This window comes from Charadrius vociferus, unplaced genomic scaffold (genome assembly GCF_000708025.1).
Source record: "Charadrius vociferus isolate BGI_N301 unplaced genomic scaffold, ASM70802v2 scaffold333, whole genome shotgun sequence".
Lineage (NCBI taxonomy): Eukaryota > Metazoa > Chordata > Aves > Charadriiformes > Charadriidae > Charadrius > Charadrius vociferus.
In genome coordinates this window covers 743,927-760,785 of record NW_009647682.1, presented here as the reverse complement: position 1 = coordinate 760,785, position 16,859 = coordinate 743,927, and the positions used below count along the sequence as shown (strand labels likewise).

Here is a 16,859-nt window from a genome sequence, read left to right as displayed (position 1 = left end):
GGCATTCCCCTCTCCCGGCTGCACTGCGGTGCGCACCCGGCCATGCCACGGAGACGTTCGGCTTCGGTCTCCTGGGGGTCAAAGGAAGAGAATCCACGAGGCTTGGCAACAAGCTCGGCTTTCTTTTCCTTTTCCCCCCAAACCCGGGAGGGAGGAGCAGCTCCCAGGGGAGTCCCAGCCTCGGGGGTTCCTGGAGCCAAGGTCCCCCCACGCCATCCCCGTCCCGGCCCCCGCAGCACTCGGCTCCGGCGGGAAGCTGCTTTTAAAGCCCCTTCCTCTCGTGTGGACTGTTGTTTCCGTCTCTTATCGTTAAATGGTTATTTTGTAATGATATCTGTCTCCTTATTAAAGAAACGAGCTGAAAGGAGCCCCGGTTCCCTTCTGGTCTTGCTGCTGGGGCTCAGCGGGGTGTCTGTGGAGGGGGGGCAGGTCCAGGGATGGTGGAGGGATGGTGGCGCAGGGGGAACCCCTGAGACACGAGTGCCCCCTGAGACCCGAGTGTGCTCACACACGTGGTGGGGATGTCGCCCGGTGCCCCGGCTGAGCGCGGCTGGCCCAGCCGTGGGGTGCAGCTGGGAAGACACCACCAGGTCTTCCTGGTGGAGGTGGGGAGATGACGGGAAACAGCTCGGGGGGTTCAGGTTGGACACGGGGACGAGCCGCTTCCCCTGGAGGGACATGCAGCTCTGGGACAGGTCCCCAGGGAGGAACATCTGGTGGTGGACACAAAGGTCCCCACCAAATTCCCAACGCCCAACGCATACAGCTTGGTCCATATATTCATGTTTTGGTCCATAAATTCACGTTTAGGTCCAGCCCTGCTTTGCAGAGGTGCTGGATGCCCCAGACCCCTAAGGGGAAGAGCTCAAGCTGCATTAACCACCCTCAAAGACCAAAATACGCATAGGTTTCCAGAAACCTCACCTGGGACAAAGGCTCCAAGAGGTGGCACCAGCGCCCGTGTCTTTGCTGCAGGTTTGTCCTGCCCAAGCTCCTGAGCAGAGCAAATATGGGGTCAACGCCATGGGGGGAGACAGGCCTGAGCCCCGCTGTGCATGAGGTGTCAGATGGGACCTTCTCCCGTTGGCCCTCCCGGCTCCAGGGTGGCTTTCAGGGAGGAGCATCCACAGTTCCATCATTTGAGCTCTCCCCGAACAGGCATACAGGGGAGCGTTGCCTTTCCCGTGTCGTAACTGGAGCCGGTACGTATTTCTGCTTTTATAGACATGATACCATTGTGCTGCACAAGTTTTGGGAGAAACGGGGCATTTCAGGCCAAACGACTTGCAGCAGCTTCCCAAGCTCCAGAAAGAAGGAAGCAAAGTCAAAGCTTCTATTTTATCAACTCTTATTTTATTCATTTATAAATACTGTTGTGTTTACAAGCATCATAGATGTGAATATTATTCCCAAACTTTCAAACACATAATACTTATAATACTATATAACAACAACCAGTAAAACAAATCATTCATCTCAGGGTTTGAAAGGCCACTCAAAAGTTGCATAAAAATACATTCTCTCCCCATCTCGTAAGCTAGTCCTGCTTCTCCAAGGAGTTTTATTTACAAAGAGCCATCATCAAACTCGCAGCCACGATAGGCGGGTTCACCCCAAGCAATAAAAATGAATTCACCCCAAGCAATTGCTTAGAAAAAAAAAGCTTGTGTTCTCCAGCGGAGATCACGTCTGGCAAATGCTCTGGTTCAAACAGGGATCGGTTTTAAAAACTGCTTGCTTTGCTCTCTGTCCCAAGCGCAGAGTGCAAGGGGTCCTACTTGCTACCTCCTCAGTGCACTGGTTATGTCGGGCATTAAGTGAGACCCCCAAAAAAACGCATTCTTGAGAATTTGGTTCGCAATCGCATCGTCATCGCAGAACACTCCCAGCTTTGGCTAGTCAGCGAGACCGAACTGCCGGTGGGTCCTCTACCCTAGTCAGAGTCCGGGGGGATAATCCAGTGCTAAGCAGACGCTTCATCTAAAGTGGTTTGGCTTTGCAAGGTGCCCCGCGGGGGAATCAAACCTTCCGCACCCTCCGTATACTGTCCCTTAGGATAAAATGCAATGAGTGTCCTGGTAGGAAGGGGCAAAACGTCAGTGCAGGATGGGTTTGTCAGGTTGGGTTGAACCCTCTGCCTAAGACAGACAGCAGTCGTCTTCACGCTGCCAGGAACCTGCCCCGTGAGAAGAACAGGACCTTTTGTCTGAGATCTCCTCCCTCGTCCCGCTGGGATGCACGACCCGAGACGCACGCGTTGGCACGCCAGCGCTGCGCCCGCCACCAGCAGCCCCAGCAGGGGAGTACGGTCTTCTCTGCGCGGCACAGAAGGGACTGGAGTCCTGCTGAGAGCTGAGAGACCCCGAGTCTGAAGCGAGGAGTCTCTCTCACCAAGAGAAAGAAACATCAAGAACCGCAGAAGTACTCACATAAAGAGTGCACCAAGTGGGAACGGCGTGCAAGAAAAAGCATTGACCGGATCTCAAGACTTAAAGCTGTTAAATATAGCAGGGTTAAAATAAAGTAATATAAAAAGGATGATGCCTGGCTTAGGCAGTGCTCTGCAGAAACCCTGACGCCATTACCAGCTTTGGTCTCTTCCTCCCCAAAGCACAGCAGCAGAGGAAGGGCCTCAGTGTACCAGGAGAAACAGCATCTCGTGCTGCGCACAAGTAACTCCGCTGGTTGAAGAGCGGCGGAAGAGGAACGTCTATCAAGAGCTGCCTGGGGACAAAGCAGCAGCTCTAAGAAGAGCTAGAGAGGTGGGAACAGGCAGGACGGGGAGGGGAAGGGGAAAAAATGGAAAATTAGAAAAAAAAACCCAACAAATCACCAAAGAAAAAAACCCAAGGGAGAGAAAAATAAACACGCTTTCTGAAGCAATAACCAGCAAAAGGTTCCAAGAAGCCCAAGATTGACTGATAGAGATAAATTTTACCCTGTTGAGCAAGCTCAAGAATTATGCTCATGTTCAAGTATCTCATCTATCTCTCTCATACGGAAAGAGTCCTGCCAGCCCGGCAGGAGCCACGCGCCCACAGTCAGCAGAGGTGCCTGGGGGCGTAGGTAGAAGTTCTTCAGGGCCACCTCCAACTTCAGTGACTGAGACTGCAACTCTCAGCCAGCCGAGAGGGGAAATCAAAGGACAAATGTGGAAGGATGTAGATGGGAAAGTGGTCTGGATACAGCACGAAGTCTCCGAGAGGGAAGGTATTGTTTGAGAGGAGTGTCTTAAGGGGGAGCTCCACAGATCTGATGACAGGTTACTGCTGCTGTCATCAAACCCACACAGCACGTAGAGGAGCAGCTGTCTAAAATGCCCATAGAGAGAACAATTTCAAACTGTTCTGAGTACGTATAACATTAAAGAGGGTTTTTTTTTTTTTGAGGTTTCCTTCAAGGTCAAGGCTTATTGCAAGCTTTTGACAGATTAAAAGACTTTCGTCCTAGCGATAGTTGCCAGCATGCCCAAGGGTAGCTCCTTGTCCCTCCGACACCAGCACACCCACGCCTTTCCAGGGCATGCAGGAGGATATGGGATCACCGCTCCAGGCTGCTCTGCCTGGACGCCCAGCGGTGCCAAGCTCCTTCCCCACCAGATGGGGGATGGGACCGGACTCCGGCATTCCCTCTCTCTACAAACAAACCAACCAGTGCCGCCTTTCGCTTGGTCATCCTCCTGCTGCAAATCAAAGCAAAGCGCCTGAAATACCTGACCAGACTCCTCTGCAAGGCTCTGCCTTCATGAAGATAGCAGGAAAACGTCCCAGCCGGCCGGTTTCTGGTGTGGGCACAGCTCCCTGCGAGGCGATCCGTGCTCATACGCATGTGAGAGCAGCGGAGGATCTCTAGGGGTTCAAGCTTGTCCTTCAGAAAGCTTGGCAAGCATCTGTGATACATCTCATGCCGAGGAGCAGGAGTCCAGATGCAATTAGCAGATGCCGCTAACGGAGACAGGAGCCCTGGAAGGGCACAGCGTGAGCCCCAATCCCCCGGGGCTGCGGAGGAAAGGCAGGCTGAGGGATAAGGGGTCTGACGCTGAGAGTCAGTGCTGATGTTACTGAACAGGTTCAAAATCTTATATTAAACAAAAGACTCAGTCTACTGGGGCGAAAGGAGAAGGTCTCTGTGCAAAGCAGCTGTCGTCAGCCTGTTACAGAAATCAGCCCTGGTGGCTTTCACAGCATCGCGTTTTGACCCGAGTCCCACATCTCGGGTGGGATGATGTGCATCCGCAGAGTCCCAGCCCCTGTTCACACTCCCACCGGTGAAGGGCTTGGATGTGCTGGATTAGTTCCTTAGGCGTCACTTTATTTAAAGTAGGAGCTACCTACTCCAGATAGGAGTCCAACACCAAATACCGGGCTTCTGGAAGGAGTTTTGGCAGCTCAAACCCAGTCCTCACATTTCTCTTCTCCCTTGAGTAAAATGTCCAAGATACCACACATGCTTAAATTAAAAATAATAACATGGCAGGGGGTGTGTCGTGGGGGAAATGAGGGCAGAAAGGGAATGTACAGCAAAGGGCAGGGCAAGGCAGGTGTGACAGATTGATCCCACGGCTGAAACACTTGCTGTACGTGACAGGAGGAAAAGAGGGGGGGAGGGCTTGGTGGCGGGGTTGGCAGCTCGTGGAGGGCACCCCTCTTCGTCCTGCCTGTGCTCAGGCTTCCTATTTGGAGAGCTTGCTGATGACACGAATGAGGGCTCCGTTCTCGTCCTTCAGCCTTTGGTTGTCCGACTTCAGCTCTGTCAAAATCTGCAGAGAGACAAAGACAAGGTGAGGTCACGGCGCGGCGGGACGAGCCCTAGGGCTCAGAGGGGACAGCGGGGACGCTGCGCCCCCTCTGCCCAGCACACTATTAACGTTGACGATTTCTCCGTAATGTCCCCAGGGTTTTTAAAAACTGGGCATCAGGTGCGGAGGGGCTGAGGGGGGACTCGAACACAGCAAAGAGCCAGGGAGCCCCCGGAGCCGGGAGAGCCCGTGGGGAGAAGCGATGCCACGGCCCCGGGACCAGGCTGGGAGGGCAGGAGACATTTCTGAGCTCTTTCATCCCAAACCTGTTCTCAGAGGCTAAACAGGACTCGGCAGAAAACTATAAAGCTGTTTTTTTTTTCTGATTTGATTTTTGCATTTTGCCAGGACTAGAGGGGAAAAGAAAGGTCTGAAATTCCCACTGAGCACTGGACCAAGGCTGGTGTGGAAAATCTCTTTACAGTAACAGCAAATCTCTTTGGGATCTCATAGATGTTTAATGCAAATGTGCGTGCCACCGCTAGAGGACTGGTGAACATACTGACACTGGGGATACCTCCTCGGTGCCGAGTGTTTAATGATGGAGCTCAACCAGGGGGTGCGACACAGACAGACGCCAGAGCGCTTTTCATTGGAAACAGCGGAAGAAATCAGTTCGACAAGTCTTTTCCAGTATCTCTCACTGGCAAAAAAAAAAAAGCCTGACTGCTCTCGCTCCCCACCTGCAGGGAAGTGTCCGCAGCCGTTCGGGGACTGGCAGGAGACCCCGTGCCGCTGTCCCGGGGTGTGTGAGGTCACGGCGCGGCGGGACGAGCCCTAGGGCTCAGAGGGGACAGCGGGGACGCTGCGCCCCCTCTGCCCAGCACACTATTAACGTTGACGATTTCTCCGTAATGTCCCCAGGGTTTTTAAAAACTGGGCATCAGGTGCGGAGGGGCTGAGGGGGGACTCGAACACAGCAAAGAGCCAGGGAGCCCCCGGAGCCGGGAGAGCCCGTGGGGAGAAGCGATGCCACGGCCCCGGGACCAGGCTGGGAGGGCAGGAGACATTTCTGAGCTCTTTCATCCCAAACCTGTTCTCAGAGGCTAAACAGGACTCGGCAGAAAACTATAAAGCTGTTTTTTTTTTCTGATTTGATTTTTGCATTTTGCCAGGACTAGAGGGGAAAAGAAAGGTCTGAAATTCCCACTGAGCACTGGACCAAGGCTGGTGTGGAAAATCTCTTTACAGTAACAGCAAATCTCTTTGGGATCTCATAGATGTTTAATGCAAATGTGCGTGCCACCGCTAGAGGACTGGTGAACATACTGACACTGGGGATACCTCCTCGGTGCCGAGTGTTTAATGATGGAGCTCAACCAGGGGGTGCGACACAGACAGACGCCAGAGCGCTTTTCATTGGAAACAGCGGAAGAAATCAGTTCGACAAGTCTTTTCCAGTATCTCTCACTGGCAAAAAAAAAAGCCTGACTGCTCTCGCTCCCCACCTGCAGGGAAGTGTCCGCAGCCGTTCGGGGACTGGCAGGAGACCCCGTGCCGCTGTCCTGGGGTGTGACACGGAAGGTGTAACTCGCACCACGGGTGCGACCAGCCCCAGAGCCTGCCCCAACACGCCAGGGTGGAGCGGGGACACACGCAGGCACGAATGGCACCGGTCCAGGCTCAGCGATGACTCCTCTCTGCCAAGGTGGATCTTGGAGGAATTCCCCCCAATTCAAAATCCCCACTAAACCTCCCTGCTTCTAAGCTGGAGTTTCAGCTCTGACCACAACCTCCTGCCTGTTCCTCTCATCTGCAGCCCCTCCACGACCACCGCCACTGAGCGCGGGCAGCTCCCGGGGCAGACGCCAGCTCCCCCAGCTCCTGCTGCAGCAATTCCCTCCTCTCAGGGTCAGCCGAGCCATGCCTGGCCCCAACGCGCCCAACCCCGTCCCCGCCAGCGCTGGTGGTGGGTGCTCCAGAGAGGAGGTGCAATAGAGAGGAGGGGGAAAAGTGCAGCGTGGTGGGATACCGTGGAAAGGGCAGAACTACGTGATGGGCTGGCCAGAGCTTCAGCTAGTGATGCTTGGAAGGGTCTCGCTGGACCCAGTGGTGGTGCGACAGGGACATCTCCACGACAGGGCTGTCACCAGAACAGCACTCATGACTCCTCCTGCAATTTCTCACGGCCAAATGAGAGGCATCGCCCAGCACCAAAGCGCTCAGAGCCCAGAGAACCAGGGAGAGCGTTTGCTGTCCCACTCTGCGCTCCTCCGTTTCCTCCTGAGCTTCATCTTACAGCCACGGTGTAGCACGGCGTCTTCCGGACACTGCGACAGGTCAACCACCTATCGGGGTCTGCAGGTGGACAGTCCCTGTCCTCTCTACGTCACTGCCCTGCAGTCTTGGATGTGTCCGTCACTGCAACCAGGTGGTGACGGGAAGTTCTGCCACTTGCTTTGGTAGAGATAAGCTGTCACAGGTCCCCAGAAGCCACATCAGAGAGCAACCATCCCGCTTTTACAGCTTACTGGAAGCTCTGATGGTGGCTATGCCTTACACACATGCCTCAGTGCAACTTTGGTGATTTATTCGAAAGGAAGAAGTACACGTAAAGCAAGTGCTTCTCGAAAAGTTTCTCAGCTGTAACCCCACTCCATCACTTTCCAGTGAAGCTTTCTGAAAACTAAATATCAGTCTTAAAAAGTTTCATTCCTCCCAGGCCAAAGGCATTCCCCCCTTCGAAGCAAAGCAGCCTCAAGTCCGGTAAAATAAACTGCTCGTGAAGCCGGCCGGTAATGCAGCGGCCCAAAAACTGACCCTTTATAATGTCTGATTGGAAAGGGTAAGGGGGGACACGGCACAGCCTGCAGGGGACGGTGACACTGAGAAAAGACTGTTCCCATCCCCCTGGCACCCTCCCTTTAAGGATTTGTAAGAAGATGGCACTTCAGAAATTACATGGATTTTGGAAAATGAGATTCTTTGAAAAGCACCACCACTGCAAGAGCATGGTCAATCTGTCAGAGTTTGAAACAGTGACATGACTGTATAGCTGTGATGTCTGCAGACACCGGTGAGCCAAGGCTTACAGGTACCAGCTACATCCTGCGTTAGACCTACTAAAAGAGTCGAAAAAAAATCAGTGGAGCTTGCAGACACACAGCTCCTCTCCAGCCCGGCCACCAGCAGTGAATCGCAAACCTACAAGCAAGCGGGAGGCATCAGCGTACCCCCGTCTCCGCCAGCCTGCACGAGACGAGGCACGCCAGAGCAGAGGGCTGTTAGCAGGGGGAAAGCCATAATGTGAGTATTTCCGAGGAGAAGAAGAGGGACCAGCGACTCACAGTTTGTGAAACATTATTTCTCCGAGCCTGGAAATAGTTTTGCTCAATTTTCCCTCTCAGGTCTCAAAGCATGTTGGGCAGGAGAATGACTTGTGAGAAGGCATGAGTCAGTGACAGGTTCGAAAATGCTTTCGCAGATTTAAACCAGAAAGATGGTGATATCATTTAATCTGACCGTCTGCACAATTCAGGCCACACAACGTGAGCCACCCCCTCTCTCAGCCCCTGTGACACACGCGCGGTCTTGAACTGAGACTCCCAGAAAGGGGAAACCACAATTCCCCTGGTTAGATTGTTTCTACGGTTAATCATCCTTGATATAATTTGTGTGCTAAGAATAGATTTTTTTATACCTTAGTGCCACTTCCAGCCCAATGAGAGCACGCTGCTTCTTCCTTTTTTTGAAAAAATGTGTGTGTCTAAAGGGACCTGAATATCCCTACTAACCTGCAAAAGACAGGTGGGGCCCCGAGAAAGAAGCATTTACAGCTTTATTTCAGCACCGAACCAATGAAGTAGCAAGAAATGATGTAATTTCACTGGGTGATGTGTGAGGGCAAAGCTTAGGGAAGGCTTGTCCTTGGGTTTCAAGCACTAATTGCTCTGCACTGAATTTAAAACAGAAGATGAAAAAAGAAAGCGCATCTGCTCGGCGTCCCGTCGCTTCCCCTGGTAGCCAGACGCAGGAGGCAGAGGGGATGCTGCAGCGCGTGAACTCAGACTCAAAAACTGAACCCAGACTCTCTTTAAAACGAGGGAAGAAGCTTGTTCTCTTTGCCCAAGTGGCCAAGAGAATGTGCTGAGGACCGCCCAGTTGTAGGTTTTCTAAAAATCACCTCCCTAAAATGTGCACTTTTTGTAACACCCCTAGAAATTTATTACGCTGTTCATTCTGACTTGGGCTAATCGCGTTTGCTGGGTGCCAGCTTCTCACCCGAACTAAGCCCAACTGAAAAAGAATTATATTATGAGCATACACGTGGCATAAACCACCTATTTTGAGGTACGGTAATGGGGAAGGGGCTGCTGGCCAACCCCTCGGTGCTGCCAAGCCACGCCAAAGCCACTTGCCCGGGTTAAGCCACAGGGAAGCAGCTGATCCATCACTCCTCGGTAGCCATCTCAGCGCCATCCACCCAACTCTACGCCCTCACACCGAGGCAGGGACCTCGTCCTCCTGGTTCTCTCCTGGATGACGGGAGACATGGACCCCAAGGACAAGGCAACCCCCCGCTGCGGTCGGTTAGTAGAACGGCGAGGTCAGCACCGTCTGCCAAGCAGAGCAGAAGTCAGCAGGACTGAAGAGGGTCTCCAGCGAAACCCTGCCTCCAGCCGGGCAGTAGCACCATGCTTTTGGCTTTCCGAGGATCCTCTGCCACATGCTGCTTTTGAGCCACAAGCTTCATCGCCACCCTCGAGAGCACCGAGGCGAGGGGGAACAGCCCGGCCAGGGGAGCGGAGACCTGCCTGGAAGAGTGGAAGAGGGAGGCGAGATGAGCCGGAGGGAAAGCAGCTACAGCTCCTCTGATTCGGAGGGCTTGGCAGGCAGAGAAAGTCTGGCTACGACCCGGGTCAGAGCCCTGTTTTCAGCCAGCAGTTGCTCATTCATCTGCCTCAGAGTGTGAATCTGTTTGAGCTGGTGGAGATTCTGCAGAGAGTGAGAGGAGTGGACAGAAAAATACAGAGAAAACACACCACGAAGACAAAAGGGCACAGAAACGTGAATTTAGTCCACAAGCAGGAAAAGAAAAAGAAGAGAATAAAAGAAAAATTAGTAGCAGTGAGTGCTGGAAGGGCAGCAGCTCAGATGCATACGGAGAAAGCCTTAAACACACTGAGGATGTTTTGGGAACCATCCCTTTCTTCAGGGCCCCCCAAAGCCTCTAAAAAAGTTAAATAAAGGGATTTCCCACCACAAAGCAGGACAGCCTCTTGCAGGTTATATTCCAGTTTACCCAGAGAGTGAGCTCCAGCAGCCCACAGCCCCTGGACTTAGCAACTATCACATTGACTTACCGCCTACGCAGGCATTGAAAACACTGCTGGCAACTGAGAATTTCTCTAAAACTCCTTTTCTTCATGTATCTCTAACAGCTGAAGTGGTCTTGTGTAGCAAACAGGGACCAGAGCTTCATGGGAGATTTTAAAGGCACAGACTGAAGCCCCTGAAAGTGTCACTGTCCTACAGCAGACCACCGGGACACGTACCGCGTCTGCTCACATCCCTCATCCCTGCGGCACCTGAATGATGGCTTTTGGGTCTGCTCAGGCTTCAGTCCTGCCAAAAGGTCTGGGACGTGTGTGGGTTTTTCATCCCTGCCCAGATTCACCTCTTCTCTGTCACGGGGCTCAATTTATCTCTGATCTCCAGAGGTGAAAAGTCAGAACCTTAAAGTGCTCATTTTAACTGGAGGAGTTTGAGCGACAGCATCTCCCACAGGAGGCACAGGAAAACACCGCATTCTTGGGTAGAAAAGAAACAAGTGGGTGAAGGACGGGGTAGAAACCGAGCCCCAAAGCTGGGGCTAGCACAGGTATAGCAGCAACGGGGAGATACAGAACATAAAAGCAACGAGGAAGGCAAAACGGGAAAATGGAAAAGGCCATGCAGACGTCACCATCTCTTGTAGAAGGACGACATTTTTTCCGGTGAGGCTAAAGCAAAACCATACGGTGGGCATTTACACCGAGCGGGGGGGCCAGGCCGTGCCGGGGGCTGCAGCGCTGCCTTCCGAGCAGCGTCCCGTCCCTCCTGCCTCCCGACGGCTCCTCGGGCAGCGGGGCCAAGAGAAGGAGAAACCCTCCTCCACGGTGGAGGGAGCACAGGCAGCGGGCAGGGGGAGGGCAGGAAGGGAAACAGCTGCATGAGAAGAGTAGTTTTAAGCAGAAGTAAAAAATTCCCAGCCCAGAACTAAAGCAGCTTCTGTCCTGCCCACAAACCAACGCGCTCCTCCCTGTGTCCTCCTACTCGTGAGCTGGAGACGGCAGGGAGGAGATGAAGGGAAGGGTCTCCTGGGAAGGGGGTTCCTTTCTGCCATTTAATCATCAGAAAGCGCTCAAAGGGAGGTCACTGTCCCTAACCAGAAGCTGCGTGGGCAGATCCACTGTGATGCAAAGAACTTGCACGAACTTCCACCCAACTTGCATGCCATGGAGCTGGCTGCAGCAGGTTCCTTGCACCTGCTGCGTCCCAGGACATTCTGTCCAAGGGCTCGTTCCTGTATAAAAGAGAAGTATTTCATGTAGCCCCCATCCATCAGCTTGATTCTGGCTGCCCAAAGGCACTACCTCTGCTGCCTGTTAGGGAATCAAGATACCTCATCCAAAAGCCCTGCAAAACCAACAGAAGCCAGGCAGGCGAGTGCAGGGAGGCAGCAAATACGGGGTTTGAGCCCCCCAGGGGCATCAAACTGACAAAGCAGCTCCTGCTACTTGGACTACACCAACGCAATTCTGGTAAGTCAACAGGTCCTGAGGCAGAGCCACGGCCAACAAACCGCAGAAGAGCTTCAGGGACATCTCGGCAGTGAGATGCCCTCTCACCAAATCTCACCCATCTATCCATCACCCAACGTGCCCGCGCTGTGCTGGCTCCCCCTGCGCTCGGTGAGGACAGAGACGTACAACACATGCCTGTCCTGAGACAACCAGTGGATGGTTCATACTGGAAGAGTCATTTCTTTCGGTGGCACTATAGATAATAAACGTCTTCTGTTTTATCACAGCGAACACAGCTGAGCATCTGGCCGGCAGCAAATGTCAAACATATGGAAAACGGGGTGCCGTGCTATGCGAGATGGAAAAGATTGTGATCATTTTAGAGACCACCTTTATTTTTCCATACCGATATAGCACGAAACCTCAGCATGGCACAATAAGGCACAGCTCAGCCTCAGCAGGCTGCCACGACCGATAAAAAGGATCACTGGGGTAAAAATGTGCGTGTGCTGCAGGTAGGACAGCCTTCTGTTTATCCGAGAAACCAGCAAAGGCCGGGAAGCTGGGACTGAAGCCAATGGTGAAGACCAGAATCTGGATGATACCGCTGTGATTGCTTATCACTCTGCTTGATACTTGGCTTACGGAAAGCAGGTTTCTCGGTTCAGCTGTACCTGCCTTCAATTAAAGGATTTTGTGCCTGCAACACTAGGGGAAATAAAAATGCCCAAAGCATGCACAACGTACAAAGCCAGGAGGTGCAGTGCTGCTACAAAATAAAGAAGCTTCTGTGACCTTCAAGAAAAATTGCTGTGTTAAGTTGGGACCTCAGGCACTTGGCATTGAATTCAGTTCAGTGCCAATGCTAATTTTCTTTCTCCTTCCTCAGCCAAGTTGCCGTATCTCCAGTCGAATTCTGCAGACACTCAGGAAAATGCTGCACCGCTCTGTCACCGTCGCAAGAGCAGATCTGCAGGAGCAGCTCTGGCACTAAGGAGTTCTTGAGATTACCACGTTTGGCCTCTCCATTTCTTGATCGCTTCGTTAGCAGGAGTTAAACTCATGAAAAGAACAAAGCTCGTTACCTCAAGCATAGCTCGAAGTACAAAGTGTTTGTGTCGCAGAAACCCAGGACCGTCCTGCGACCACTGCTGTGCCTCCTCTTCCTGAGAAGTCAGCTGCAAGACGAGGAAAGCCCTGGCCAGGGTGTCTGATGCACAGAACTGGACACAGACCACCCTGCCCCCCCGGGATCGAAAAGCTGGATGTGAGCCATGCTGGACCAGTTCAGTTCAAAGAGCAGTGGGAAGAATCCCCAAACCAGCAATACCACCCGAGACCCAATAACCTGGCACGTTCGGTTGTTCCCCTCGCTGCTCTCCGCATTAAAGGAAACTGGTGGATCTCCTTACGTCGCTTATTCCTTCTGATTCTGCTCAACAGCTATTCAACTAGTTCAAGAAGCAGGAACGAAACTCTAACCAGAATTAACAGATGTGTTTTCTGGGCTCGACTTCCCCGCTAGGGATTAACTCCGGTGCTCTGCGGAGGTTATCTCATTCCAGGCAAACACAGCCGGGCCGACTCTCCCGCTTTAAGGCACGATGAAAGTGGACGTGGAAAGCGCCTGTCCACTTCAATGTTTCCATCTTCGGAGATTTTATACTCCTTTATATTGAGTGGCTGTCAAAAAGGACATGTCACAGTGCACTCAGCTACTCATTCTACTAAAAAAAGGCCACTTTGCTTGTTCAATGCAGCAAGAACACAGCAGAGAGCAGAGTAAGGTCCTTGAGGACCTGACAGCTCATTTTCAGTTAGAGCACAGGCTCCTTGAGCTCACGTCTCCAGCATGTCTCTCGGGGCAATATAACAACATGTCAAACTTCCAGTGGTGCTTCTCCTTTTGGAGCTCCTCTTGGCTTCCATCTGTCTGCAGCTCTGGACTACCCAAACCAGAGGTACTCTGGCTGCGTCCAACCGTTCCTACAGGCACCTTCTTTCATTAATTGCTTTCCGAACCAGTATAAATGCTTCAAAACTGACAGGCCACTAGAGGACACCAATTTGTCTTTTCGGTCTGTGGAGTGAGCTGGTTTGCAGTGATCTGCACAGCTGAAGAAACACCACAAACTGCTCCTGTCTGCATTTTCTCTTGAAGGCCTTATTTCTGTCATTACAGGAAGGCATCTCCGGAGTTAAAGATTGCTACCTGTTCTGCGAACAAAGAGTTTGGAATTTTGGTATATTCAGTCCTTCCTGCTTCCCTTCTGGCTCGCACATCCACACTTACTTTCTCCTCTGCGTGAGAACAAGAGAGCCTTCACAGCATGACTTCACCAAATCGTTCTGCTACTTATTGCAATAGAAGATGCAGCAGAAGCCAATGGGTCCTTTCCAAGATGAACGCTCAGTAAATATATGAAGCTTCAAATAGAAACATAAAGTTGGAACCTTCTTCCGGGGTGGCAGAAAATCGTTTCCATCAGCGCACCGTGCCGGGAGAGCTCCCGGCTCCCAGATGGGGTCCTTCCTTCTTAAAGTAGCTTGGTCCCACCTGGGTCATGCTCAAAGGGAATGAAAGCGCAGGGCACAGAGCAAAGGGGCATTCTGTGAACACGAGCATTAAAATACAGTGTAAAATGATGTAACGCTGCAAAGATCAATGCGAAGTTTTAGGTGTACTCAGGCGGCAAACCACGCTGCTTCCCGCTCTGCTGTGCTCCCCGCCAGCCCCGTGCTCGCAGGGCATCCAAGCCGCGGCAGGAGGAGAACCATCCTTTGAAGCAATGCCACAAGAGAGAGAACGCGAAGGAGCGGTCGGTGGCGGATGTCTCGTGACAGTAAGCCATGCTGCACACCTCATTGGGAAGCGAATTCCTCTTTGCTGAAATCTATTCCAGGCCGACTGACTGACACAGCCTTCCAGTAACATGCTTTAGGAAGGGAGCACAGAAATACAATCGCTCTTGTGTTTTTTTTTTTTTCCTGGGCTAGTGTGCGTGATCTCAAAAGCCAGCTTTGTCTTCTTACCCATCCGGAGAGAACCACAACGGCTTAACTCGGGCTGCAGACTATTCAGAGCACAGAGGATCAGCACACTGAAACTCATCGATGCCACAAAAGGTTAGTTTTGGAAAGCATTTAAGGAGAACAGCTTTCACAGTTCTCGGATCAAACAGCATAACAAATTAAACATATGGTGCAATCAGATGAATGATAATAGGACAGTTTTATTAGTATGTCATGTTTGGAGAATGTGGCCATTAAAGTAAGTTCTGACTGCATAAAGGAAGATGCTCAGAGGTAACACGAGTCCCCTCCCGTGTACACCTTTAATATCCTACTCCTGGGTGGCAATCCCAAAAGACATTAATACAAAACATAAAAACCAGAAGAGACAGAGTCAACAGATAATTTCCTACCTTCATCTCCTCTTCCATTTCAGAGAGTTTCCGCTCCAGGGCTCGCTTCTCCTATTTACAAGGATTCATAACAAAGATGGACACAAGGATTTAGAAGAAAAACTTACAGTACATTTTCTTTTAAAGAAAAATAAGAGTCTTGTATTTTTGTAGGAGCGTTCACTGCAAAGCATCTCAAAGCAACACACAGGTTACAACCAGGAGCTGATCAGGTGGGACGGGGCAGCTGGCAAACCAGCAGGTGACACGCGCTGGGCCCGTTTCGGCAGATCCTGAGCTCTCTTCTTACCCCTTCAATGAAACTATCCCCCCACCTTCAGTGGTCCCACTTTTCAGGACTTTCTGAAGTAATATGATTTTGAGCTCTGTAGGTGAAGCCGTGGATTTAACTGCACCCCACTAACAGAGGCAATGAGAGAACTCACCCAGCCCGGCAAATAAAAAACGGTGAACCGGGAAATTCTGCTTCTCCCAGATTAATTTAGGGCTTCAAAGCTGTAAAGCTGACTGCTTGTGGTATATTTTGGAAACTGGCAATCACACAGGTACCTCTGCCACGTGAGTACTGGTGGTGCCCTCAGTGGACAGCTAGAGCCCCTGCCTAGAGGGAGAGATCTGGATGCCATCAAGGACTTTCTCAACATGAGAGGGCTCAAACAGCCCCAGGAGAGCACCCCGAGCAGGAGGAATGGCAAACGCGGGTCAGGAACAGGCTTTACACCCTCTGCTCCACTCCTTCACCCTCTGCAAAGGAACACAAGGCCAAGAGAGTGAGGAAAGCACAGCTTTTGAGTGTGGCCGTGGATGATGGGTTCTGGGTCACTTGTCCACAGGACACTTCATCCAGGGATTCATCAGTGCAAATTGTGTACGTTGTCCTGGAAACAGTTAATGCCATCTTCATCGAGAACAGTCGGGATTTTTTTTTCTCTCTAACTCTCAGAAACCTGTATTTGTGGCTGTCGTGATCCTAAGCCAACAGAAGCGATGCAGAACATCGCCCCAGCTTGGAAGCACCGCCCGGGTGGGAGATGGGCCAGGTGGTGTGAGCTCCCGCTGGCTGGGGATGTCCACTCAGTGCTCTCACCACCCACACGCTCTTTTTTTTCCTGAAGAAAATCTCCACCCGTGTCACGACTTCCCCCAGCAGCTACGTTGAGATGACAGCCATGGCTGCACGTTTGGTAACTCCACTGCTTTGGGCACACGTAGGAATGAAGCCCACATGGATCATTGCTTTGAGAATCTCAGTCTCGGGGTTCAGAGTGGTGCCGAGATGCTCAGCTGAGCTTACCTGGCAGTGCCACCGCCTGAGCATCAGCTCAGCTTCAGCAGCCTTGGTAACTTCAACTGGCAGAGCCCGGCGCTTGCGCCACACTGTACACTAACTCTGTCCAAAGTGGGGATCCTGAGCATCACCTCCTCTTAACTGTATCTGGCAAATCCTGGGAAGTGTTTACACACATCTTCAGAGGTCCCTTCCAACCCTGACCATTCTGTGATAAATAATTAAGGTCTTTCATGGTCGGAAATGAATTTAAACACATGGTTTGACCATCCAGCAAAGCTCCCAAAAATTCAGGAGATGAAACACTTTAGGAGGAACCTCCACTTTAGGTTAAGTGGATGTTACTGAGAAATCTCTCAGCTGGAGCCTGGCTCCAGCTTTAATTAACCACTGAAGTACGTGATGTGGAGAATGGGTGGTAATGGCCATCAGCTGAAGGAGGGGAGGTTCTGAGCGGATATAAGGGAAAAAAAAAAAAAATCCCTATGAGGATAGTTAAAGAATCACAGAATGACAGGGGTTGGAAGGGCCCTCTGGAGCTCCCCCAGTGCCACCCCCTGCCAGAGCAGGGGCACCTCCAGCAGTGGCACAGGACGGCGTCCAGGCGGGTTTGGGATGGCTCC

General features: G+C 51.9%; 1 protein-coding gene across 2 annotated transcripts in view; it reads right to left on the bottom strand.

Moving 5' to 3' along the window:
• Positions 1-4,672: 4,672 nt before the first annotated feature.
• PPP1R12B (protein phosphatase 1, regulatory subunit 12B) overlaps positions 4,673-16,859 on the bottom strand; it is a 65,975-nt gene continuing 53,788 nt past the window's right edge. Inside the window, exons 6-7 of one of the 2 annotated variants that reach the window (XM_009881321.1) lie at positions 14,949-14,999; positions 4,673-4,759 (exon numbers count right to left, since the gene is read on the bottom strand). In XM_009881321.1, the coding sequence (XP_009879623.1) occupies positions 4,673-4,759; positions 14,949-14,999 (138 nt within the window). Of the gene's footprint in view, positions 4,760-9,598; positions 9,734-14,948; positions 15,000-16,859 lie in introns of those variants that run through there. The other variant, XM_009881320.1, reaches the window with a different exon arrangement.